At 39.5% G+C, this 21,880-nt stretch overlaps 2 protein-coding genes across 3 annotated transcripts in view; one reads left to right on the forward strand and one right to left on the reverse strand.

Annotated features, from left to right (window-relative positions):
• The window catches only part of LOC129776315 (transmembrane protease serine 9-like), a 34,602-nt gene extending 13,920 nt beyond the window's left edge, over nt 1-20,682 (forward strand). Inside the window, exons 2-7 of the mRNA XM_055781892.1 lie at nt 816-1,447; nt 19,469-19,614; nt 19,687-19,822; nt 19,887-20,028; nt 20,085-20,230; nt 20,289-20,682. Of these exons, the coding sequence (XP_055637867.1) occupies nt 816-1,447; nt 19,469-19,614; nt 19,687-19,822; nt 19,887-20,028; nt 20,085-20,230; nt 20,289-20,447 (1,361 nt within the window). The 3' untranslated portion in view covers nt 20,448-20,682. The remainder of the gene's footprint in view (nt 1-815; nt 1,448-19,468; nt 19,615-19,686; nt 19,823-19,886; nt 20,029-20,084; nt 20,231-20,288) is intronic.
• Nucleotides 20,667-21,880, reverse strand: part of LOC129776314 (probable phospholipid-transporting ATPase IIA) — a 29,516-nt gene continuing 28,302 nt past the window's right edge. For both annotated transcript variants that reach the window (XM_055781890.1, XM_055781891.1), the window contains exons 6-7: nt 21,603-21,676; nt 20,667-21,530 (exon numbers count right to left, since the gene is read on the reverse strand). In XM_055781890.1, coding sequence (XP_055637865.1) covers nt 21,397-21,530; nt 21,603-21,676 — 208 coding nt within the window. In that variant the 3' untranslated portion in view covers nt 20,667-21,396. The remainder of the gene's footprint in view (nt 21,531-21,602; nt 21,677-21,880) is intronic.

Raw genomic sequence — 21,880 nt, forward strand, 5'->3', positions numbered from 1 at the left:
CGATATCTCTTTAAAAAATAACTTAATTAATTCAAAAAATCTTTGAAACATGTAATCTCGATTCTGATATGACAGGAAAATGTACAAAAACCGTGCTACCTCGCAAAGCGAGGATAGAAGCAAATTTATGACTAAACCTTAACGTGAGTTTTCAATATTTTGTCTGGCGGATCCCAATTACAGCCAACGCTATCAGCAATAATCTGCTTCATAATGAAAAACAAACACCAACATCCGAATTGTTGGACTAATTGAATATAAATAACACCATAAATTTTGCCATCAATCTTTCTTGTTGCTGTTTGATGATGGTCATTTGGGGCTGTGGTTTGAATCTGCACGTATGCCCCATAGACACTACACAAAACACCCCCACGTCCTGTTAGTCCTACCGCAAATGGAATCAGTAAAAACGCAAAAACCAACACTACTGGTTGTGAGTGTAGCTTAACATTTTAAATTTTACCGCGGTGAAGCAGTTTTATACGCCATTTCATTCTGCTTCGAGCACCGGTCATCCGACCGACCGATACAGATACTCTTCGGTGGCTTAAAATACATGATCGTTAAACACGCGGTAAGAATGGAGGCAGGCGTTACTTTGTATGCAAATTTATTCCGATACATTCCAGACAGCCGTAGGAAACTGAACAAGTGAATGAACTCTGAGAACTGGACAATTTTATTTACTCGATGGTGGTGGGATTAATGAGTGCATGTGATTGATTCGATTACGAGAATGTTTTGGTTTTTGTTTACGTTTACACTAACATATGTGTTATTTATTGACTTGTTATTTTCACTTTGATTTTCAGCTAGTGAACTGAAACCGCGGCAACCCCGACATATATGGCTAAGTACACGTGCGACTTCATGGACTCAGGCACTCGGTGATGGGAGTCCTTGCTTAACCTCGAAGGGTCATCTCGGATCCTGTACATCGTTCAGAAAGTGTTATCCCTACTTTAAAGTTCCCGATCTAAGCGTTTGGGAATCGTGGGTACTCGGGAACTACGACACCTGCAGTTACTTCAACGATGAAGGAAGGCAGGCATTCGGGGTATGCTGTACGAATCCCATTACACCTCTACCACCGACGGAAACGAGTACAGAAAAAAGTCCCCAAGTTATGACCAGCGGAAATGAGGTGCCAAGTGGGTCTGAAAAACAGCCACCGAAAAACAACAACTATCCCAGCTGGCCACCACCTATTCCGACTCATCCACCAGATCATACAGCGGCCACCCACCCTCCGTCGTTTACCATGGGTTCGACATCCGTCACACAATCGACGTTACGGCCGCCCACTACTTGGCCAACGAAACCAGCAGGACCAACACATCCACCACAATCCTGGCCAACTAGTCAGCCTGCACCTTCCGTTGAACACACAACCGTTGCCTCTGTCGGACATTTCGGAGGTTGTGGAATGAAGAACGGAAACCCGGTAAGTGTGATACTATCGCGTCAGTTTTTAGAATTTAGTTTGTGAGAGGAATATCTTCTTCTTCTTTTAAATGGCACTAACGTTCCTAGAGGAACTTCGCCGTCTCAACATAGTATTGCTTGCGTCATTTTTATTAGTAGTTAGTTGAGATTTCTATGCCAAATAACACGCCTTGAATGCATTCTGAGTGGCAAGCTCTAGAATACGCGTGACCACAGTGCAAATCGGAGGAAATTTCTTTGATGAAAAATTCCCCCGACCCGAAAGGAATCGAACCCGAACCCCTGCGCATTCGGCCACGGGAGCACCGAGGAATGGAATGGAATGGAGAGGAATACATTATTCTTGAATTGTGATCTGACACGAACTAAGAACACCTGCGGTTTGCGGTGTTAGGAGTGTTATAGATAAACGGGCTCTGTTATAGTGATAGACGGTTATATGGTTGATATATATTACATTATTTAAAAAGTTTCCGCGATTTTAAAATGAATTATCGAAGAAATTTCAGTAACGGGGTCAAATCAGAAAACATATTTTTATGGAATAATGTTAAAGTCAATAATTATTTTTGCCCAAATCGGAAATTCTATAAGATTTGTTTAATATAAAGGGTGTGTCACATCAAATTGCATCACGGAAAAAACGCTGTAGAAATTCGCCCAGTAGACCGATCCTTTTGAAAATTTTAGACAGTAAAATAAAAACTATTAAAAAACTTTTGCCATTTTCTTTTTATTCATACTTCGAGCCCAAGCCCGTATGCTCGCACCTTCCTCTTTACCCCGTCCATAAGGTTCTGTACAACGTCAGGTTGTAGTTTTTTTTTTAACAGAAATCCATTTTCTCTTGAAGTTCGCCTCCGATTTGACAACTTTTGGGTTCTTCCGGAGGGCCTGCTTCATAAACGCCCAATATTTCTCTATTGGGCGAAGCTCCGGCGCGTTGGGCGGGTTCATTTCCTTTGGCACGAAGGTGACCCCGTTGGCTTCGTACCACTCCAACACGTCCTTTGAATAGTGGCACGAAGCGAGATCCGGCCAGAAGATGGTCGGGCCCTCGTGCTGCTTCAATAGTGGTAGTAAGCGCTTCTGTAAAGGGTGTGTCACATCAAATTGCATCACGGAGAAAACGCTGTAGAAATTCGCCCAGTAGACCGATCCTTTTGAAAATTTTAGACAGTAAAATAGAAACTATTAAACAACTTTTGGCATTTTCTTTTTATTCATACTTCGAGCCCGAACCCGTATGCTCGCACCTTCCTCTTTACCCCGTCCATAAGGTTCTGTACAACGTCAGGTTGTAGTTTTTTTTGAACAGAAATCTATTTTCTCTTGAAGTCCGCCTCCGATTTGACAACTTTTGGGTTCTTCCGGAGTTTCTGCTTCATAATCGCCCAATATTTCCCTATTGGGCGAAGCTCCGGCGCGTTGGGCGGGTTCATTTCCTTTGGCACGAAGGTGACCTCGTTGGCTTCGTACCACTCCAACACGTCCTTTGAATAGTGGCACGAAGCGAGATCCGGCCAGAAGAAGGTCGGGCCCTCGTGCTGCTTCAATAGTGGTAGTAAGCGCTTCTGTAGGCACTCCTTAAGGTAAACCTGCCCATTTACCGTGCCGGTCATCACGAAGGGGGCGCTCCGCTTTCCGCAAGAGCAGATCGCTTGCCACACCATGTACTTTTTGGCAAACTTGGATAGTTTCTGCTTGCGAATCTCCTCCGGAACGCTGAATTTGTCCTCTGCGGAGAAGAACAACAGGCCCGGCAGCTGACGAGAGTCCGCTTTGACGTAGGTTTAACGTCCATTAACAGGCAATGCGGCTTCGTCAGCATTTCGATGTACAGCTTCCGGGCTCGCGTCTTCCCCACCATGTTTTGCCTTTCGTCGCGGTTAGGAGCCTTCTGAACCTTGTATGTACGCAGGCCCTCCCGCTGCTTGGTCCGCTGGACGAATGAACTTGACAAATTCAGCCTATTGGCGACATCCCGGACCGAACTTCTCGGATCACGTCTAAACTGCTTAACTACGCGCTTGTGATCTTTTTCACTGACGGAGCATCCATTTTTGCAGTTCTTCACCTTCCGGTCGATGGTTAGGTTCTCGAAGTATCGTTTTAGTACTCTGCTGACCGTGGATTGGACGATTCCCAGCATCTTACCGATGTCCCGATGTGACAACTCCGGATTCTCGAAATGAGTGCACAGGATTAGTTCACGACGCTCTTTTTCGTTCGACGACATTTTTTCCAAATTTACGAAAAATTGACAGTGAAGCATGGCCAACGTGATCTATACACTCTTATCTGATTATAAGCGAAAGCTGAAGATATAATTCCTAAAAATTAAATTTCTACAGCGTTTTTTCCGTGATGCAATTTGATGTGACACACCCTTTAGGCACTCCTAAAGGTAAACCTGCCCGTTTACCGTGCCGGTCATCACGAAGGGGGCGCTACGCTTTCCGCAAGAGCAGATCGCTTGCCACACCATGTACTTTTTGGCAAACTTGGATAGTTTCTGCTTGCGAATCTCCTCCGGAACGCTGAATTTGTCCTCTGCGGAGAAGAATAACAGGCCCGGCAGCTGACGAAAGTGCACTTTGACGTAGGTTTCGTCGTCCATTACCAGGCAATGCGGCTTCGTCAGCATTTCGATGTACAGCTTCCGGGCTCGCGTCTTCCCCACCATGTTTTGCCTTTCGTCGCGGTTAGGAGCCTTCTGAACCTTGAACCTTGTAAGCGAAAGCTGAAGATATAATTCCTAAAAATTAAATTTCTACAGCATTTTTTCCGTGATGCAATTTGATGTGACACACCTTTTACTATACATTACAATCGCCTAGTCTATAAATAGTTTCATGTTTGATGAAAATTAGAAGCATTCCCATTTTCTCACACACTTGTTCTGCTCATTCGTGCGCTTACCTACCCATACCGCCAATAAGGAGCAACTGCGAATAATTCGCACGTAGATCGATAGCTCGAAATGCTAATGCATAAGGCTAATCGATTTCTCCACCTCCAACTGCAGCTACGTAGGTTTCAAGGTACAGCAGCATGTCGAGGATTTTCAATTCATCTTACTCCGCAAAACTTAAAGAGAATTTTGCCGATCCAGTAGTTGAAGAGTACTACGCACCTCTTGAAGGAATGGAGCAATTCATCAATTTTGCAACCAGTGTTTTTCATTCATTCTTTAAATGAATTGTGCACAACGTGTAAACCGTAGCTACCTATATTCGTAAACTCATAGTTTTGGCTGCCTCGGAATTCGCGGATTACATCATTCAACTGCTTCATTAATCTTCAATCAACATGGGGACCGTAAAAGCTGAGTTGATCCGCTTTTACCCCTTCGCGTACGAATCAATTTTCGAACGAGTGGACCAGATGCAAACGCTTCGATGGATCACGCATTGAGTAATTTCACTTCTCTACTGAGCGTCTTAGCGCCTTGTGATATGCAAGCGATGTTGTACGTGAAAAGGTTAAACTAGGTTTAGCTTCAAAACTTTTCTTCATTCCGTCGATCAAGTCAAAGCTGAGCCAATGTACCTGGATTCCACCGTTTCCTTCGTTACATTCCAGTAATGAACGCTAACATCCATCTGTTGCTTTTGAGAAATCTTATTTAACGACTCCGATAACGATATCCTTGTAATTGTCAAGTAAACCAAGGGTCCAATTCAAAAAGTATGGCGCAATACCGCATGTGATCAGATAGCTCATTTTAGTTCTGCTGAGCTGCCATTTCGGTGCTATTTCATTGTCCGGAAACATATATGGAAAGAGCTTAGCACTAGAGCACTAGAGTTTCATGGGTTCAGGTCTACCACTAGCTGAGGAAGACTGCCCAAATGAGCTCACGACGTGACTCGTGTGTGTATTCTGTGTTTTGTGGAAATGGACAAATTACAGTTGTTTTCAACGGTACCCATGACTGCGATTTTTGTTGCATATTCTTTTTCAGCGACTATTTTCATTTTTATTATTTTTAGTAATTGAGTTCTTGATACTCACATTTTCCAACAGTCTGAATTATAAATTAATCGAAAGAAATGGTATAATTTTTTATGGTTGTGTTTGTGGGTAGATGAAAAACCAAACTTGCGTCGACTAGAGACTCTGACTCGAGACGGGATGATAATTAAAAATATTAATTCATCTGATTTTTCCTGGTTTTTACCTGTTTTCTGGTGAACACAAATCCTGGCTATTTCCTGGTTTTACCGGTTTTCCTGGATGAGTTGCCACCCTGCTAGTTAACTGTCTGCATCGAATAATGATTAGATTTTGGGAAACAGAACAGCTATCGAAGGTAGGGATTGCATTACCGGTAAAAAAAACTTTAATTAATACTTTTATTGATAATGATTAATTTACAAAAAAATAGCAAGTTTTTGCTACTTAGTTTGTTGGTTAAAGTAATACTTAAAGCAGTATTCTAGTCTAGAAATTTGGAAAAAAATCATTTTTTTCCTTCTTATTTCTGTAGTTTAGGCATTCAAGAATAAACCCTAGAAAGTGCTTATCTTAAATCTCATTATTTACCGAGTTAGAGCCATTTTAGTGATGCGTTTTTCTCGAAACTAGTTTTTTCAAACTGGCGTACACGATATCTCAAGTTCTACTGAACCGATTCATGACGAAATTATATGAATACAATCTGCATGCATCTCTCTATCGCATGAACCCCTAAAAAGTTATATTTTAAAATTTTTACTATTTTTAAAAAATCGGGAAACGTAGGAAAAAACGTTTTAAACCGCGTTTTGTTTTTCAAACGGTCGCCATTTTGTCAAAAAAGATGTTTTGGACTTGTCCGAAGTTCATACGATAGCGGCATCTTTACTGATTTAGAATCTATTTGATTTTTTTTTGTTTTAGATAACCAGAAGGGCTGGAATCGTGTACGCCATGGCACAACTTTTTTCTGAACCCCCTCACTTCATTAGCTTGTATCTATTCTAGTTATAAATATTTTTTCTCCGTTCAATTTTTGTTTTATTTGTTATAATGGATCGTAAAAATAATCTTTGTTTTATTTTTACAGAGTTCGAAAAAACGTCCGAAATTCTTGTCTTCACACTAGAATACCTGAAGGCCCACCTGAAGGACACAAATAATGTTAGTTTTGTCGTCTTCTAATCTAGATCGGAACACATAGTCCAGTGGATTTTTCTCCATCTGTTGTCCAATTACTAAATCAATACCATAATCGTCAAATTTCATCAAGTCACAAACAATTTTAAATACCTGCTTGATCAATGCAGTCCGTGACGTTTGATAGAAGACGCCGAAATCATCATAAATTGTGTCATGACCACGAGAAGGCTTATTAATATACGCGAACAAATCTGCATATACGAAACGTTTTACTGCACTCAAAACTTCAGGCAGCTGCTTCGAAATTTCTGATGGTTGCTCCGAACTTCATGAAGGCTGCTGTTAAAATTTCAGTCGAATCGGACTCGTAGTTTTGTTTTGACCGTATGTGGAAGCGGGGGTGTCCGCGGATTTTAGAAAAATGGAAGAAATGGAAATTCCGACGTCGTCACGGCCAAATTGGTCGAATTGCACTACGAACTGCTGCCCCATCCACCGTATTCTCCAGATTTGGTCCCGTGTGAGTTAATTGGAGAAACATTATAAATCAGGCCATGTTATTAAGGCGTTAAGCCACAATAAATAGATGAATAAATTAAGCATTAATATCAAGAACCTATCACCATTTTCGGGTTATTTCATAATTCCATCTGTGTAGGATTTCTGTGATTCATCGAAAAAACCGGCAAGTGTCTTTATTTTTTTTCAAAAATTAATGCTTTATTCTGCAAAAATGGTTACAAATTTAATATTCAAAATATTGCCCATCGCTAGTCACAACTTTTTCCCATCTTTCTGGCAATTCACGGACCCTTTGCGGAAATAATCGGCCGGTTTGTGAGCTGACCACGAATAGATCTAATTTTTTACTTCATCAAAATTGGAGTGCTGGTCAACCAGGCCATGTTGCATCGATCGCAAAAGGTAGTAATCGGACGGAGCAATGTCTGGAGAATACGGCGGGTGGGATAGGACCTCCCATTTTAGCGTTTCCAAGTATGTTTTGACCAGTTTCGCGACATGCGGCCGAGCGTTGTCGTGCTGCAAAATTACTTTATCGTGTCTTTGCTAGTATTGTGGACTTTTTTCCTTCAGTGCACGGCTCAAACGCATCAATTGTCGTCGGTAGAGGCCCCCCGTAATGGTTTCATTCGGTTTTAGCAGCTTATAGTACACCACACCCAGCTGGTCCCACTAAATAGACAGCATAACCTTCTGCCCGTGAATATTCCGCGCGTTCATCGATGTTGATGCATGGCCGGGGTATCCATACGTTGCCGGACGTTTAGGATTGTCGTAATGAACTCACTTTTCATCGCTAGTCACGATTCGATGCAAGAAACCCTTTTTTTATGCCGTTGGAGCAGTTGTTCGCACGTGAAAAAACGGTGTTCGACGTCTCGTGGGTTCAATTCATGCGGCATCCAATGTCCTATTTTTCGGATCATTCCCATTGCATTTAAACTATCGGATATGGTTTGCTGAGCTACTCCAAGTGTATCTGCAAGTTCTTGTTGCGTTTGTGACGGATCTTGATCGAGTAAAGCCTCCAATTCTTCATCGCCAAACTTTTCTGGCGGTCCGGAACGTTTTTCGTCTTCCAAGTCAAAGTTACCACTTTTAAACCGTGCAAACCACGTCTGACACGTTCGTTCAGTTGGAGCATGGTCACCAGAATTTCCATCAAAATGCGATGATTTTCCTCAGCTTTTTTCTTCATATTGAAGTAAAGAAGTAACACTCCCCTTAAAAACACTTTCGTTGGTACGAAATTCGAAATGAAACTATTTTGTTTACGATTCAACTTCTTGACATATATTTAAAAAGACGCGCAATGACAGTAGCTTTCCAACGAATGTCTGGGAATTTGATTCACTGGAATAATAATCAGGTTACGCCATCTGTTGTAAAACCGAAGAAACATATCGGTACACCTAATATTCAAAGTGATTTTCGACAGCTCTACTGTTGGCATATTTTGCTTTCTCTATCCGGAGAGTCAAAGATGTGTGTGGTCTCGCATTATCATGCTGGAAGACAACACCTTTTCGGTTAATCTTTTCTAAAGGAGAGACACCGGTCTGGAAGGTCGAAATAATAGAATTTCCTTTTTTTTTACATTTTGGAAAGCTTATGCCCTCACAAATGTTATCCTGAAAGGATTTTTCGATATTTGATTTCCTAGGAAAGTTACAGCCAAAAGTATAAGGTCACCTCAAGAAATATAGTATTGCTGTACGAATTTTTAAACGCGTTTTTCTCGAAACTAGGTTTTTTTAGCTTTCAGCATGTGAAATGGATTATCTAAAGCGTTACATAACCATTTTTTGATATTTTTGATTTTTTCGATTTTTATGATCTTCTAAACAGCAATTTTTCGTGAAAAATAACTCATTATTCAATAACAAAAGTTACCGACATTTTGGCAATTCTTCGACTTTGCAAAAACCCCTATGTAATGCTTTCGATATTGTCCTAAAGTTTCAAAATATTCATTGGAATTCGTACTGCGACACATCGTTGCTTCGGAACCGTTACCACCAGCAATGCACCGATTTTCAGACAGCATCTACGCATCCAGCTGTCAACAGCGTAATGATTATTATTCGTGCACTTTTTTGACCTTCCAGACAGGGGTCCCCCCTGATTCGATTCGTGTAATCTATCCAGTTGTGAACACGAGAAAGCTGAATTAATCGTTAGCTCATATGTCAACACCTCATAATGGACGACTTCCTTCCAATTTCACAACATAACATTGTTTGGCGCCAGTTGCGTACTGTACGGGGGCGTTCCACTCACCCGGTCTACAACGATAAGTTTTTCGAAGAAAAATCCTTCAAGTTTTTGAATGAACGTCCCGCGTCAGAGATTGATGATCTTATTCACTTAAAAAAATAACGGTCTGTGCCTAAGGGCACAAACGAAAGTTATTGTTCTTAAAGTGTTTTTGAATTTAGTTATTTTAATTGTTCAGAAATTCAAAGATTTCACAAATCCAATATTCCAAATGATAGCTCTGAAAATGCCGTTTGTTACATGGATTGTTATCCTATGAACGAGTTATGAGAGTTGAAGTGTTAGAAAAATTTAGAAACCAATGGCCAACAGGATTTGAGAAAGTTAGGCGTAAATGAAGACGTACTCTTTTTTTTTTCGGCGAACATGGTAGTTTGTATGCCTATAGTGCTGAATTCAAAGTGTTTTTTGTGTGTGGAATTCACGGCTGAAATTGCTGAAAAATTGTGCAACAGACGGCGAATTTGAATAATTATCAGATAAGTACAAGTTGCTTGCATGTTGATAATTATTCTGTGTATATTTGGGTGATTTTGCGTCACGGCTCTACGGCTCGCTATCGCTCAGGATAGCAACCGTAGCTACTTGTGTTGTGTTTTGTGTATTGTTGTATTGTTTTTTTTTTCATCCGCTTTAGCCATTGCTGCCGCACGGGGCCTACTCGAAATGAGCGAGTGTAAGGCGTGTGACGGCAAAATAATGATTAGCGATGATCCTGTCGCTTGTGTAGGTAAGTGCGGTGTTCGATTCCATCGGCGCTGTACTTCACTTACAAAGGCAACAGCGAAACTGATTGCAGATAATGCGAATATTCAGTTTGTATGTGACGAATGTTTGTCGAACCAGAAATGTGGCGTGCGAGATGATGGTTTAGATGTTGTGGGATTGCAAAGAGAGATGGAAAAGGTCTCGCTTTCTCTCACTAGCATTCAAGAAAACATCATCGAGCAAATAAACATTGCGATTGAGAAGAAAAGGGATAAGCTTGTTAAATCTTTCGACGAGCTTTTCAAAGAGAAGCTTGCAAGCTTGGAAACCAGTGTTGCCAAAAAGTTTGAAAATATAAAAAGTTTATTCTCTGAAAAAAATTATGTAGATAGAGACACAGCTGTTATGAACAGGAAGCGACATGTTAGTCCAAGCACAATTAGTGCCAATTTGGACACACCGAGTAAAAAAATTATGTTGATGAATAACAATAATGATTTGATGCAAAAAGGTAATTTGAAAGAAAAGGTGATGCTGAATAATAATAGCAAGAACATTGTAAGTTATGCGAATGTCGTTGCTCGTAAGGCTCGTCCGGTGATTGTGGTGAAACCAGTTGAGTCTAATAAAAAGAGTGAAGAAACAAGAAAAATTTTAAAAACTAAATTAGATCCCAAAATACACAAAATAGCCAATTTCAAGAACGGGAAAGATGGCTCGATTATTGTTGAATGTGCGGAAGGGGATAATGTAGAAAATGTAAAACAAAGAATTGAAAGCAATCTTGGAGAGAGGTTTAATACGTTTATACCAAAACCGATCAAACCAAAATTGAAAATTATTGGGATGAGCGATCAATATTCCTCTGAGGTTTTTATCGATTATTTAAAAAGTCAGAATGATAACATTTCTATCACTGATGTTAAAGTTGTTGCGAAGTATGAAAATCCACGCTTGAAATATAATAAATATAACACGATTATTGAAGTTGATCATGACACTTATGGCCACCTGATGACTGCTGGTAAAGTAAGTGTTGGGTGGGATAAATGTAATGTGATTGAAGCCTTTAATGTTTTGCGATGTTTCAAATGTGGAGAATTTGGACATAAGAGCACCGACTGCAAAAAAGAACAAACATGTTCAAGATGTAATGGAAAACATAAAACATCTGAGTGTTCATCAACAGAATGGAAATGTATAAATTGCTTGAAAGTTAAAAAGGAACAAAAAATGAATTTGGATGAAAATCATCCAACTTATAGTACACAGTGTCCTGTGTATCGGAGATTGCTGGAGAAGCAAAAAAGCAACATTTTTCAAACTAAATAGCAATTTCGGAAAACTACATGTGAAAGTAAGTTGGCAATAATCTATTTGAATATAGCTGGGCTTTGTACAAATTACGCAGAAATGCGATTACTTGTAGAAAACGTGCGTCCTCAGATGGTTTTTCTTTCTGAAACTCACATAGTTCATGAAGAATCATTTGACCAGTACAACATACCGGGTTACAAAGTTGTTTTTTGTTTGTCGCACTCTAAACACACAGGAGGTGTTGCAATTTATGCAAAAGAATCAGTTAGTTTCAACATTCGGTTAAACGAAGCTGTTGAAAATAATTGGTTCTTGGCTATTTCAGTTGAAAGGGGCATGCAGATAGGAAATTATGGAATTGTATACCATTCCCCTAGTTCCAGTGACCAGCGATTTATTGAAATTTTGGAGAACTGGTGGGAAAATATCGTTGATTGCAGTAAATTAAATGTAATTGCTGGTGATTTTAATATTGACTGGCTCAATGTACGAAATTCGAATCAATTGAAACAATTATCGCATTATTTCAACTTGAAACAAACGGTTCTCGAAGCTACTAGAATTTCTAAACATAGTAGAACTCTGATTGATCACGTCTTTTCAAATTTTGCTACTGTTCATTCTTCGACCGAGGCCAAATTTAAAATAACTGACCATGAGACAATTTTTGTATACATTGAGAATGGACAGCATGACAGTGATGGAAATAAAGTAAAGATCAAATGTTGGAAACGATATTCTAAAGAATCCATGTCTCAGCTTGTGTCGGCAAGCCTGGATTTTGTGGCAATGACTGGACATCTGAATGATAAAGCAGCTGTTCTAACTAATATTTTGAGAGAGTGTACGAATAAATTAGTAGTTGAAAAACATATTGATTTGAGCAATTCGAACAGCTGGTACTCTTTGGATCTGATGCGCCTCAAACGCAAAAGAGACAAAAAGTACAAAAAGTTTTTGAGAACTAATTCAGAAAACCATTGGAACATGTACACCTTAGCGCGGAACATATATTCACGGGCCTTGAAAAAGACTAGATGTGAATATATACAGAGGAAAATCGATGAACATCAAAATAATAGTAAAGGGCTATGGAGAATATTAAAAGCATTATTAAATTCGAAAAATAGTATACCGCGTTCCATAGTTTTCGGAGGGTCAGAAGAACAGTCAGACCAAATTATTGCAGAGAAATTTAACAGTTATTTCGTTAATAGTGTTCTGCTGATCAACCAAAGTATTGCGTTGGTCAGAGAACCTGACGAAATAATACAGCCGATTACTATCAATAGCAGACTAGATTGTTTTTCACCTATCACTTTTGTTGAATTGAAAGGTATCTGTTTTTCATTGCAAAAATCGGCTGGTACCGATAATGTCAACGCGAAAGTGATTCAAGATTGCTTTCACATCATTGGACACGATCTGCTGGACCTGATAAATGACTCTTTACGAACTGGGCACGTGCCAAAGGTTTGGAAGGAATCCCTTGTGATTCCAATCCCCAAAGTTAATGGGACGGATAAAGCCGAAGAGTACCGCCCTATTAACATGCTGCACATATTAGAGAAACTGGTAGAACTTGTTGTGAAAGGTCAGCTGATACATTTTATAGATAATAACAGTTTGCTAATTCCAGAACAGTCGGGATATCGAGAGGGACACTCTTGTGAAACCGCGCTGAATCTGGTATTAGCAAAATGGAAAGAGAATATCGAGGCGAAAGAGACTATATTTGCGGTATTTCTGGATCTTAAACGCGCTTTTGAAACAATTTCTAGGCCCTTATTGTTACAAACACTGAAGCGCATTGGAATTGTAGGGATGGCGTACAAATGGTTTGAAAGCTATTTGTGCGATAGAACTCAAAAGACTCGTTTCAACGATTCTGTTTCCGATCCCATTGGCAACTCACTCGGGGTGCCACAGGGAAGTGTTTTAGGGCCCATTTTGTTTATTTTATACATAAATGATCTGCGACGAATTTTACGATACTGTGACATTAATTTGTTCGCGGATGATACTGTCCTGTTCATCGCAGCTAAGGATATAAAAGAAACCGCGGAACACATAGACGAAGATTTGCATTCTCTGGCTCAGTGGCTTAAATTTAAACAATTAAAGTTAAATGTTGGCAAAACAAAATACATGCTCATTTCTGCAGCAAACTCCAGTATTGACGTAAATTTTGAAATAGATGGTGAGACATTAGAACGCGTGAAAGAAATCAAATACTTAGGAGTTATTATTGATGACACGTTAACTTTCAAGTCTCACATCAATAATGTCATCAAAAAGATTGCCAAGAAGTACGGCGTTTTGTGTCGTTTGAAGAAAGAGTTGACAATAAACAGTAAAATTAAATTGTATAAATCATTGATTTCACCGCACATAGATTTTTGCTCGTCGATCCTCTTCCTTGCAAATAATACACAATTAACGAGATTGCAGCGTTTACAAAATAAAGTAATGCGTTTGATTTTAAGATGTAGTAGATACACTTCCTCCAGTTTGATGTTGGACGCGCTACAGTGGCTATCTGTGAAGCAGAGAATTTATTACATGACAATGGTGTTCATCTTCAAAATTTTGAACGATATGCTGCCTCGATATTTGTGTGATCGAATTGAAAGAGGAAGTGATGTTCATAGATACAATACAAGAAACGCGAATGATGCAAGAACACCCAACTTTATGTTTAGTAGGTCGCAGAACTCGTTGTTATATAAAGGTATAAATTTCTTCAATTCGATGCCCAGAGAAATTAAACGTGCGGCAACAATGGCAGAGTTCAAGAAAATGTGTATTTCACACGTAAAATCTGTTTTGTAAACAGGTTTTATAATTTTTCCTAAATCATTCATTTATGTTTGCAATTGATAAAAATTAATAAAATTTATTTACAGGTTAAACTACCATGTTCGTACTGATGATGATGATTTTTTTTTTGTTTTGTTTATGTATATTGTAAAAAAAAAAAAAAGTAATAAGCGTTGTCTACGAGAGTTTGAGCCTCGCGCGCGTTTGGTCGGCCTGGACTATGTTAATGGAACACTGGCAGAACACTGATATATAATGAAATTTTTATGTGGGTCTGAAGTGGAAACTGGAATGGGGATAGCTCATTCAGAATTGTCGTAAACTATCTTATCATAAGATGGTTATATCGAGTATTTGTGAATGTGGCAGATCTCTATCATGTTCTAAGTAGACACTTTTAGATATTGGGTTCGATTCCCAATCTGTCAAGGATCTTCCCGGGTTGGAAATTTTCTTGACATGCCTTAAAAAAACTTTGGGTCTGAAGTTGGGATTATCATTATGATAATGTCGATAAGGATAGGACCATTGTTTTTCTTTTAAAGTTTTTGCCTATTTATGATGTTCGATTAATAGAAATTCATGCCTGCAACAGAGTCAGTTCGCTGTTTTGTTTTATAATACTGATATCTTAATTTGGTTGAATATAAATATTATCTATTAGATAAATCGGCCAGTTCAAACCTTTGTAGGGGTATGAGGTGGGTCATCATCATCATCATCATCAATACTCCTACGTCCAAAATTTCACCACGGAAAAACCTATGCAAAAGAACCTATCTTAAGTTTTGTTTCGCTTTGAATAAGAAAATGTTAATGATTTAAGCAACGTTCCTTCATCAACTGGAGAATAACGGTTGAGATTTCATGAAGTGCCGTCACAAGCTTTCGACAACGCTCCAACCATGTCTTGATCGAATGAAGCAGTTCAAGTTTAGTTGAGAAGGTGGAATAAAAAGCCGTAAAGGGTGAACACGAAATTTTGCGACACATTCAACAGGGCATAACTTTTTAACCATTGGGTAAAAATCAACCAAATTTTGCACACTTTATCATTGATGTGTATTGTCTACATGCTGTCAAACTCGAAGTCGTGTTTTTCGATTCAACGAAAATGGAAGTGAACCAACGCGAGTCGAGAGAACAAATTCTTTCCAAACACCTGGAATTTCCTGACCTGTCGCACCGGCAGTTGGGAAAAATGTTGAACATTCACCATTCAACCGTCTCCAGAGTGTTGAAGCGGTTCCAGAAGCGGTTGACGTTGGACCACGGCAAAAGAGCTGGAAGAAAACCGGGACCGGAGAACAAAAAGACGAAGGGAAAGGTGAAGCGGATGATTAAAGCAAATCCCAACGTCTCAAGCCGTGATTTGGCTAAAAAGATCGGCATGTCGCAGAGCTACGTCCAGAACGCAAAGAAAAGAGCTGGACTACATACATACAAGGTACAGAACTTACCAAACCACGATAAGCGGCAACAATCGACGGCTAAAACTCGGGCACGGAAGCTCTACGAGAAGATGCTGACAAAATATGGCTGCTGTGTGATGAACGACGAAACGTATATAAAAGCCGCAAATTCCGGGGTTGGAGTTTTTCACCTGCAAGAGCAAGTTCGATGTGGACGACAAATTTAAGAAGAAGAAAATGTCGAAGTTCGCCTCCAAATATCTCGTTTGGCAGGCCATCTGCTCTTACGGACTGAGGATTGAGCCTTTCGTGACAAATGGCACAGTAAATGGCGAGATCTACAAATCTGAGTGCCTCGAGAAGCGCCTTTTGCCGTTCTTGCAGCAGCACGACGAAGCTCCGCTATTTTGGCCAGATTTGGCATAATGCCACTATTCTGAGTGTCCTGGAGTGGTATGAGGCCAATTCTGTCCATTTTGTTCCAAAGGACATGAACCCGCCAAACTGTCCGGAGCTGCGCCCGGTGGAGCAGTACTGGGCAATAATGAAGCGGGAACTTCGGAAGAGCAAGAATTTTTTTTTCTTTATTTTTGAGGCTCCTGGGCTGGTTCGTCTCAGTGAAAGAGCAAGAAGACAGTCAAAGACGAGAAGGACATGTTAAGAAAATGGAAAAAAAAAAACTGAGAAACTGGTACCGGATGACACTGTAAGGACTTTGATGGAGGGCATCAAGCGAAAATGCGTTTAATTTCACACTTAAGGCTCCATCGATTAACTGTTCTTTTGATTTTTGAAGTAAATATATGTATAAAACTATCCTAAAATTTTGGTTTGATTCTTAACATTATAAGAAAATTGGCATGACATTTTCGATGTCGCAATAATTTCGTGTTCGCCCTTTATTAATCAGGTTTATATACCACTATTTGAACTTATGTGGATAAAATTTATTTGCTGAGAATCCACAGTATGTGATTTTGGAACTGTTTACTCGTTTTTTCGCAGTTTCAACTCATCACTGGGGTGCTCCTGAGCCACATAGGTCGGTTGATAACAAGGTTGTCGCAAACTCGACGGAGATTTCTGCAAACGAAGATGAGCTGATCATATCCATTGATGTTTCGTGAGATCCTGACGTTTGAATAATAAATCGAATACCCAAATTCCCAAGCCCAAGTAGCAGTTTGTGATTTGGCATGTCGCAATTTGATGTTGATAACTAAGGAATTGGATAAATCTGGTACTTTAGTCTTGAGAAAGACCTTTTAGCTTGCCAGAAGTTGTCGGAAAGTAGTTCGCGCGTTGGAGCAGAAATAGCACCACTTCCCGATTTTAGCGTGCGGTAGTCCCGGAACTTTTTTAATGCTCTGTGTACATAAGTTGGATGTGAAATGAATAAAGTGCGATACACATCCAACGTCACCATCACCGTTCCGTCAACTATTCTCTTGAACTTATCCTGTCGACGTCGAAGTTGCCGTTGACGATGTTTTTGAATGCGGTCGTGCGATTTCAATGGGAAAATATTCGATTTTTCATACCTTTATTATGACTTAACGGTGACGGGACGTTGTATAATATTATGGGGATTGATTTGTAGAGATATATTTGTGCGTATGCGTGGGTCTTCCAAGAAACGCTTCCGAAACTTAAAGTTAGTTTGAATCTGTTATTAACCGATTGCGTTTTGGTGGCATCTCCTGCAGAAGGCTTTCCAAAGTTAACATTAATTTAAAATTATCTGCAGTCAACGATGAGTAAGGCATGCATAACACGTTGAGCTCGGACCAAGCTAGGGGTCCGACAATGAATTTTCCGTCTGGCTCACAAAGATCCGATTCAACGATAAAGGACTGTCTATTTGTCGGACCAGAGACACCATCAGTACACATGGACCAACGCGAAGCTCAACGTGGTAAATGGATTGGCTTTTTAGTCAATTGAAAGTGGATGTACAAATGTCTATTGATATTGATTTTATGTTCAAAAACTTTGGTGCTGTTAAGTCGAGATTTGTGATGATTTTGTGATTTCTTGTTCGTTTCATCTAATCTATATATATATAAAAATGAATTTCTGTCTGTCTGTCTGTCTGTCTGTCGTTCTGATTCTTATGGACTCGGAAACTACTGAACCGATCGACATGAAAATTGGTATGTAGGGATTTTTAGGGTCGGGGAAGGTTCTTATGATAGTTCGAGACCCCTCCCTCCTCTCTAAGGGGGGCTGCCATACAAATGGTTTGCAGAAGTTTGTGTTCCATGGTTGGCATTACTCGAGAGTTAATTAAGCAAACGGAACCAAAATTGTGCATGTGGAGGTTTCAGAGGGAGGGGGGAAGTTTGCATAACTCTTAGTTCTCGAGTTAGCAAATTGAACTAAAATGTGCATATGGAGGTTTTTAGGGAGCAATAAATGTTTCTATGGTGGTTCGACACACCTACCCGCTCTCTAAGGGCAAGGGGGGTAGGCCATACAAATGAAACACAAACTTCTGCATAATTCGAGAACTAATAATTGGATACGAGGAATATTTCTATGATGGTATGATACCTCTCCCTATACGGTTCAAAATAATAATGGAGAGGGGGTCCCATAAGAATAATACACATATTTTAACCAAACATGACAATTGAAAATTTTCCGAAAACTCTGAAGAAAAATGAGACAATTTAAAAATTCCAATTCGCATACGTTCTATAATTACATTTTGACAAGCGATGTTAGTCCTTCTGATGTTTGTGCTAACGAAATTGATCTTCGTTCGAAGGTGGAAATGGATTTTAATGTGATAAAACGCACTCCTATATCGTCTTCTATCTATATAAGTAAAAATGGGTCGCCAAATGTGTTGATAAGAGCAAAACTCGAGAAAAGAATTGTCCGATTTAGGGCTGTCTTTATTCTATCATATTTTCTGTATCAAACATTTATTACATGTAACGGAGAAACATGTTTTTTGCAAGTGGTTGAAAAATCTTGGACAAAAATTGTGTCCGAAAATAATCTGATATTATAATGACGAGTTTTGGTAAAAGTACTAGGAATTTTATAGTAAAAGGTAATTATAAAGAGTAGATTAGAAGATCAATCAATAAACAGTTCTGCGATTGGACTCATGAACGTGTGCTTATAAAGAAAACGTGGATGTGATAACGAAAAATAAATATTGGGCGGGACGAAGTTTGCCGGGTCAGCTAGTATCAAAATAAATGAGTTTCTGAGTTAGGAAATTTTATTTCTAATTTAAAAACTAAACAAACACTTGATAACAAAGTTTTATTGGAGGGGTGACACCTAAAACAACCGCTCCGGGTGTCACCCGGTCACGCTACGTCACTGTTTGGCGCTAATCCAGGCTCTGAAGTTGTTTGTTGCTTACACCATGACCTTTTGCGAACGATATTCATCTATGTTACCTTGTTTCATCGCCCTTGATTATTAGATTCTGAAACAGGTCGATTTCATTGTGTCTTAGTAGTACTTCGCTAATGGGAATTCGGTCAATCGAGTTACTTTGCATTACTTCGTGTTGCACCCAAACGTGAAGTTTTTTTGCGTAGCCGGCCTTTTCCAAAAGCTTCTTCAAACTGTCACAAGTTTCGTTATTACATCCACTTTCGCCCCCTCGATTTGGTCGCCACACCTGTAGTTACCAATCAATATGGCTTAGTTCGCATGAAAATCTCGTTACAGGCGAAACATTGTTATAACCGACTTAGTTATGGGTAGAAGTCATTTGAAGTCATTGCGTGGATCGACGAAGGCTTGTTGCTGCTGAACATTATACATTCTTGTCGTGTTCGTTCTTGATCCTCTTTAACTGATCTCGCGCCTCTGATATACCATCTTATTTACAGGACTCAGAACGAATTGTCGGTGGACACAACGCGGATCCGAATGAGTGGCCTTGGATCGTCGCTTTGTTCAACAATGGGCGGCAGTTTTGTGGAGGATCTCTTATCGATGACATCCATATTCTAACCGCTGCCCACTGTGTGGCTCAGTAGGTCCAATAGTATTCAAATCTAACTGTAATTATCTGTCATATGGTTGCCATTGTTTATTATCGTTTCAGCATGAGCTCATGGGATGTAGCGCGGCTCTCGGCGAAACTTGGCGACCATAACATACGAACCAATACTGAAGTACAGCACGTCGAACGAAGGATAAAACGACTAGTTCGGCATCGTGGTTTTGATTCGCGAACTTTGGTAAAACATTTGCTGATACAGCATATTTACAGAGTGTATCTAACTTTACGTTGATTTCATTCAGTATAACGACGTTGCAGTGCTAACAATGGATAAACCGGTTCCGTTTTCGAAGTCCGTCAGGCCTGTTTGTTTGCCAGAAGGAAGTTCAAGAACCCCCGCCGGTATGACAGCAACAGTTATCGGTTGGGGAAGTTTGCGAGAAAGTATGACATAATCAAGTTCAATCACATGGATGAATATTTATGGATCTCCCTAACAGATGGACCTCAACCATCCATACTCCAAGAGGTGAATCTTCCGATTTGGTCTAATAATGATTGCTCTAGTAAGTACGGCGCCGCCGCACCCGGAGGCATTATAGAGTCTATGCTGTGTGCAGGACAAGCGGCAAAGGATTCTTGTAGCGTAAGTTCGCTATGGTAAAAATACTACGGAAGACTATAATTGATTCTATCTGCTATAGGGAGACTCTGGGGGACCTTTGATGGTCAACAACGGCCGTTGGACGCAAGTTGGTATTGTTTCTTGGGGTATCGGATGTGGAAAAGGACAGTACCCGGGCGTTTACAGCCGAGTAACTTCATTCATGCCATGGATTACGAAGAATACACAGGATAATTAGCATTGCTGCGAATTGTTGCCATTTTAGGCTAAACTTCATTGTTTGGAAATTAGTCCTACAGTAACAGATATCTGTAGAAAACAGATAGTGATGAATCTCATTAATAATTTGAAAATACCATACAGAATATTTGAAAGAAATGCTCCTGCTTCTGTTAATTTAACCTTTTCAAATCCATGGATATTCGGATATAAATGAGAGCTCTAAAATTGTAATAAATCGATTTAGTAAAATATATGTTTTATATTATTTGTTATTATCGTTAGTCTCTATCGTGTCGTTTCCATGTTCGTTTCACTCTTCCGTAATTGTTAGATTGACCACGCTTCAAACCTTACTGTGTTTACAAGCGTTACACGAATAAATAATAACTGTTATTCCTATTAACAAACGTAGAACGATTTGCTGTTGTTTTTATTCACATTACTAATTTCATACTGGTATTGATATTCATTTTAGTCGGAACGCGGATGCATATTATGCTTTATAAAAATTCCAGTAGAAAAACACCTATTTGCTAAAACACTGTAAAAAAGATTGATCGAATTCATTCGAGCAGTAAAAAGAAGGTAAGAAACAGTGTTTTTCATAAATGACAACGCAAATTGTATGGTAATATCACAAAGATTGATCATAGAACTCGCATCGCTAGGGAACAACATACCACAACTGATAAGCCAATGGAAACATAACAGGCTTCCAACGCAACTGAGAAATGAATGAACAAAAAAGAAAATACAAACGTAGTAAATATGATATAATACTTTGGCTAGAATTGAAATAGTGCGTTAACAAAACATTCTATATGAGTGGACGACGAAAAACTTAATTAATGTTTCATGAAGACTATAGGCTAAGTCATCTTAGCCCCACTGCTGATTTTAGCTTTCCTTCTTGCCCTGGTGTGTAAGTTGTTTAACGAAACCATGTTCTGTCTGTTTACGGTAGTTTAAGACAGCTTTGAGTACGATGGTGGCGAGAACTTCTTCCGTAGAAATTTCAGGATGTAAAGGGGCAGACAGGAGACAAGCGTTATCACTAGGACCTTCCACAGAAATTCCCACGACCAGATGAACTCCCAGTCTGTTATGTGATACGGTTTAAAATGATAATGTATTCTGGATATACCAAGTTACTATTCAACAAAGCACTTACCGAAATACTCGTGCAGCACAGCTAGAGAGATTATATATAGGACCAAACTGAAGAGCTCCGCCAGTACCATCAATCTGCAAATAGAAAAGTAATTCTGGTTGAATTTCAAATGTTACAAACAGTAATAAACGAAAAGGTCTCTGGAATTCCTTGATAATTGTGATGAACGTATTTCAAGAACACATTTCAACAGTGTTTGGATTTCGATCAAAATCGAATGATATACAATGTGTCATGCAAGTAAACTCTCACGAACATATAACCAAATATGGGAGGAT

This window comes from Toxorhynchites rutilus, chromosome 3, assembly GCF_029784135.1.
Source record: "Toxorhynchites rutilus septentrionalis strain SRP chromosome 3, ASM2978413v1, whole genome shotgun sequence".
In the NCBI taxonomy this organism is placed as follows: domain Eukaryota; kingdom Metazoa; phylum Arthropoda; class Insecta; order Diptera; family Culicidae; genus Toxorhynchites; species Toxorhynchites rutilus.